The following is a 4,857-nucleotide window of genomic DNA, read 5'->3' as shown; positions in this document are numbered from 1 at the left end:
TCTTTTTGCAAGCTTCAAACTATTCGTAAGAAAGAAAGAAAGGCCTCTCATCCACTTTATTATTAGAGAATTAATAATATTTGGGAGCAAATTTGAGGTTAGTTTGAATGCGGCAATATTAATGGCATGGCATTTCTTTCATTTAATAGTATTCTGAGGAGTTGTAAACGTACACATGTAGGTTCTGATGAAAGGTGGTGGTCCTGGCTGCTAATGAGAATCAAGACGACTACAAGTCACTAAAATGGCAGATGATTAGCCCTCAAGAAAGGAAGGAATTCAAAATCCAAACACAGAGAGATGGAGAGTCATGATATGTAAGGATTTCATAATTAGAAGTCATCAATTCCTCCTCTCGAAAGTCACCATGACATGCATCCCAAGACAAACCCCAATAGGAAAGGGAAAAAAAATTGAAGCATACATTAGAGAAAAACTTGAGAAAAATGTTAACAAGTCTCATCCCAAACCCACCCATGGAAAAGCAAAATAAAGGTTAAGCACAATCATATCATCTCACCTATGCAAAACAATCTATAGCCCTCTTCATTCTTTTCCCTCTCTAGAAGTCATATCTAATTAGAGAAAAATTGTATTGTACAAGCTGTACATGATCGATATAGCTGAGGTCCCCCCCAAAACAACACCACCAACCTTCTCAGATTCCTCCTTCACAAGGGTTAATTTGGTTGGTGTCATCTTGGAAAGATAAGGGTTCTCTTGCAAAACTCTCTCCCTAGCGATGCAACCTTTTTTCTTCTCTTCCTCTTTTCCTCAGTTGAAGGATACATGTCAACTTTGGCACCATCGATCAGTATTGTGTCTGTTGGCATATACCATCCGAAGAACCTCTCATAGGCTATAATTCTTCAATCAACATATTCTCTATAAATCGAACTCAAGACAAGAAAAACTTGGTGGTGGTGGTGGTGGTGATTTCATCAAAACTGACCGATCACACGGTGCAGCTTCTTCATTTCTGCATCGTTCAATGTCTTCAGCTATTCTTATAGCATCCACTGAGGCTCCTAATATTCCACGTTTAGTGAACCCCACTGCATATAGCCCACACTCCCCTTTCCATCCATTTGGAAATGGTCTTCTAGGAAAACCATCTTTTTCCGAGAACATATCTCCTTCCTGACAATAAAAAAACAAAAAAAAAAGGCCCATGTCCTCTTTTTCTTTAGCATTTTGATCATCAACTTGGTGCAAAAAAATAACATATCCTTAAGAATAAGAAACTTAGAGAAGAAAGGAAATTATGAGGAACTAAAGATAAAGAAAAAAAAAAGTTACCTTTAGCCAAGATGGCACATTACTTTTGTAGCCTGTTGCTAAGATAATAGCATCAAAATTCTCCGTTTTCCCTTCAATAAACTCTACCGTGTGACGTTTTAGCTTCTTAATTTCTGGACATATCTAAAACAACAAAGGAAAATTCAGGAATTCTACAGTAAAAATAGGATTTTTAGCTAGGATATACAGTGTATTAAGTTCCACACCGAACACAGCATATCTATTTTTTATATATATAGCTAATTAAAAAAAATAGAAAAAGCGAATTAGAATTACGCGACACTAGCTATGAAATCAAGAAAAGCAAACAGTGTCTTACGTGTGCATCGAGGCTTCTGACCCAGCAGCAGAGGCAAGGTTTTCTTGCCTCTGTCACCTGGGTTCGAGCCTCAGCGTGCATGTCTGTCACCCCCGAGGTGTCTTATTTGCCTACTAGGCTTGCAGGGTGTTTAGTGAGTCCGGAGATTAGTTGTGATGGGCGTAAGCTAGTCCGAATACCCCAGATTAAATAAAAAAAAAAAGCAAACGGTCCGATTGTTCCGCACAGTAGGATCCATTTCAAACATACATATGATGCCACGGAGAGCAAAATGAAAAGTGATGATGTGATATGCTCATTATATGATACGTGATATAATTGGGAAAGTACCTTAATGTCTCCACTTTTGATCTTGGCTAGTGTCCCAACATCTAATACCGGGGTCTTCCCGGACAAGTTCTTGAGTTCAAGGGGACCTAATTCCGGCCGCTCCAATCCAAATCGTGCCGTATCACCGAGCATTAACCTCGACACTATCAGCAGGAACCGATCGACAAGGCGCACAGGCAGCCACTTGAGCAACCACATGGACAGCCCGAAAGTTGATTGGCCCAGCATCTCTCGAGGTAGAACATGCACCTTCAATCAAAACAAATAACATTCCCACAAAAATTATAAAAAAAGAAAAAGACAAGAAGTTACTACTTCTACAACTTAGAAAGCCTATAGAATGACTCAAAAAAGAGCTAAAAGTTTGATGATATTGGTGTGACCCGTCTAGTTGCCCGAGTGATGTGTGTGTACATGTGGGCTAATTCGTTCGAGGTCATGACTGAATATGCCTAGAGGTCTTTACAGAGAAAAATTAATTATAGGAACACAAAAGGGAGATGTATTGTTATGATATACATGCAAAACCTTACAATTCTTACCATTGTATGCGCATGCTTGGGAATCCCAAGAAAGTGAAAGATCAAGGATTTTTATTTTTATGTATAAAATTACATATCCCTATTTTTTTTCCTTGTCATTTTTTAAATAAAAAAAAAAACAGAGAGAAGAAAGCGTCTGTTGGAACTTGAAGTCACTATGCACACCAGGCCAATTTGAAATTGTTATTAGACTCCCATGAGAGAAATGAGCCTGAAATACATCATACATGCCAGGACAGAAAAGGTTTTTAATGAGTTTTATTTTATAAATAAATAAAAACAGATCATTTTGCAAGCATTTCCATTCGTTATTTATATTTGGATTTTTTATTAAGAAAAATGACTGAAAGGGAGAAAATAATACGAAACCAGGGATTTGAATATTTATATTGATTTTTCAAAAACAAAACCTGTATATCTTATTGTTCTATCATCAAAACGAGGTTTTTTTCCCCATCAGAACATTTGGATTTGAACAGACCAAAGGCTTAAGGATTAACCTTTCAAAGGGTTCTTTTTTCTTTTTTGCTATGAAGTTTTAAGAAAAAAGAGAGAACAATATGCTTAACTAATTAAGATGAGCAGTACTTACTGTATCTCTAACAACAAGTGAAGGCTTAGCACTATGATCGCATAGATCCAAACAAACTTCCATTCCAGAGTTTCCACACCCCACCACCAAAACCTTTTTCCCTGTAAACTCTTCTCCACTTTTGTAATAACTTGTATGCTTTATGTCCCCTCCAAATTCTCCCATTCCATCAATCTCTGGCACCACCGCCTCCGCATTCTCTCCTGTCGCCACCACCAACCAGCGGCACACATACTCGGTCTCCTCTAGCTTCTTCCCAACAGTCTTCACGCGCCAAAACCCATTAACTTTATCATATTCAGCATGTGACACAGTCTCATTGAACCGGGGACCAATCTCAAACTTTTGTGCATATGACTCTAAATAATGAAGAAATTGTTGCTTAGTAGGGTAAGTTGGAAATTCACTAGGGAACCCCATGAGAGGAAGCTCACAGAATTGTTTTGGTAAGTGAAGGCGTAGGCGGTCATAAGTCTTCAACTGCCACAAAGATGCTATGCAACTAGATCTCTCCAGTACCATACTTAAGACACCTTTTTCTTTGAGACAAGCTGCCACGGCTAGGCCTGAAGGACCAGCACCAACAATAACTGGACCAGGGACAAATACACGTGAAGGTTTATTCATAATTTTTTCAAATAGAGGATCGTGAGCATGTTTGCCTTCTAATTCTCTCAAGCAATCCATGATCTGTTTAAGAACTGAATATATAAGTGTGGTTAAAAAAAAGGGTTATAAACACACTGATTGACTGTATCAGCTATAACTAATATGAGTCAAAGCTAATTTGGTTGTTGGGTTCAAGAGAAAGAGCAGAACTGAAGAGAACCACTTCGGCCAAACAACGTGCTGTTGATGTTGGGAGAGAGTAAGTGGGGGACTAAGTTGAAAGATTAAGCCGAGATTTAGTGATGGATTTCTCTCTTATCTATAGAGAGATTAGGCTTTGCGAGGGAATTCCTTAAATATTGGAGTGGATTAAGAGGACTTATCCACTTATGAGAATAATTTTTGTTTTCTTTTTTGAATTCTCTGTGCGTTGTGTTGTTCAATGGAGGTTAAACCGGAAGATGAGCAAAGAACTTCGGGGCAAAATCAGCATTCAACAATGAATGTGAGAGGGAGAGAGAGAGTGAGAGAGATGGTGATATGTCTATATATATTCCCTTTGTTCATAGAAGAACTTAAATACGAGCGAGGCTTGAGTGGTAAAGATGAGTAATGCCAGTGGGGACATATTTATATGTATAGGGTCTCAAATATTTAATTATCATTAACCAAAATAAGCCAAAGAAAATTTTAATTAATTATCATTAACCGACATAGAATATATATAAATATATGTAGGGCTTCAGCCATGCTTCAAGTCATAAGAAAAAAGTAGAGATCGATCTACGTCACTTCACTTGTCACAAGAGAGACTTAGAGACCTCATTGGGCAAGGATTAGTAAAAGAATTGGTTGTGGGTTAGCAAAACAAAGTCCTAAATTAGCCACAATTAGGAGTAGTTTAATTAATTAGAGTCATTAATCAAGAAGGTTAGCACTAACTAAGGTCTGGTTTCCAAATTGAATCTATGGATGTGATGTAATTATGTGGGTGGGCGATGGGTTGGACCAAGGACCAACTTGGGCTTTGTGTGGAGTGTGAATTGTAGCCGAGATGTCTTCCACCATGAATATCGAGGCAAAGATGTAATCATGGACTAGTAGGGCAGAGACTAGCTAAAAGTGAAAAACCCTTTAAAATCTGAGATTTCCATTCATGTGCATTT

At 38.0% G+C, this 4,857-nt stretch overlaps 1 protein-coding gene across 1 annotated transcript; it reads right to left on the bottom strand.

Annotated features, from left to right (window-relative positions):
* Window positions 1-301: 301 nt before the first annotated feature.
* LOC7462947 (indole-3-pyruvate monooxygenase YUCCA6) lies at window positions 302-4,286 on the bottom strand. Its single transcript, XM_024590027.2, has 4 exons — window positions 3,083-4,286; window positions 1,949-2,197; window positions 1,300-1,422; window positions 302-1,140 (listed from the first exon to the last, which is right to left on the bottom strand). Exons 1-4 carry the CDS (start codon window positions 3,767-3,769, stop codon window positions 886-888), a joined length of 1,314 nt encoding a protein of 437 aa, XP_024445795.1. The 5' UTR covers window positions 3,770-4,286; the 3' UTR covers window positions 302-885.
* Between the last annotated feature and the right edge of the window lie 571 nt (window positions 4,287-4,857).

The sequence above is a fragment of the Populus trichocarpa genome, chromosome 18 (assembly GCF_000002775.5).
Source record: "Populus trichocarpa isolate Nisqually-1 chromosome 18, P.trichocarpa_v4.1, whole genome shotgun sequence".
Taxonomy (NCBI): Eukaryota; Viridiplantae; Streptophyta; class Magnoliopsida; order Malpighiales; family Salicaceae; genus Populus; species Populus trichocarpa.
This window is presented reverse-complemented; position numbering and strand designations above follow the sequence as displayed.

What these genes read in the sequence shown, in the direction of transcription:
- LOC7462947 (XM_024590027.2), bottom strand. Translation starts at nt 3,769, where the DNA reads ATGGATTGCTTGAGAGAATTAGAAGGCAAACATGCTCACGATCCTCTA. An exon ending in TCAAAAGTGGAGACATTAAG is followed by an intron (nt 1,423 to 1,948) that starts GTACTTTCCCAA and finishes TTGTTGTTTTAG; the next exon opens with ATATGTCCAGAAATTAAGAA. An exon ending in ATGTGCCATCTTGGCTAAAG is followed by an intron (nt 1,141 to 1,299) that starts GTAACTTTTTTT and finishes TTTTATTGTCAG; the next exon opens with GAAGGAGATATGTTCTCGGA.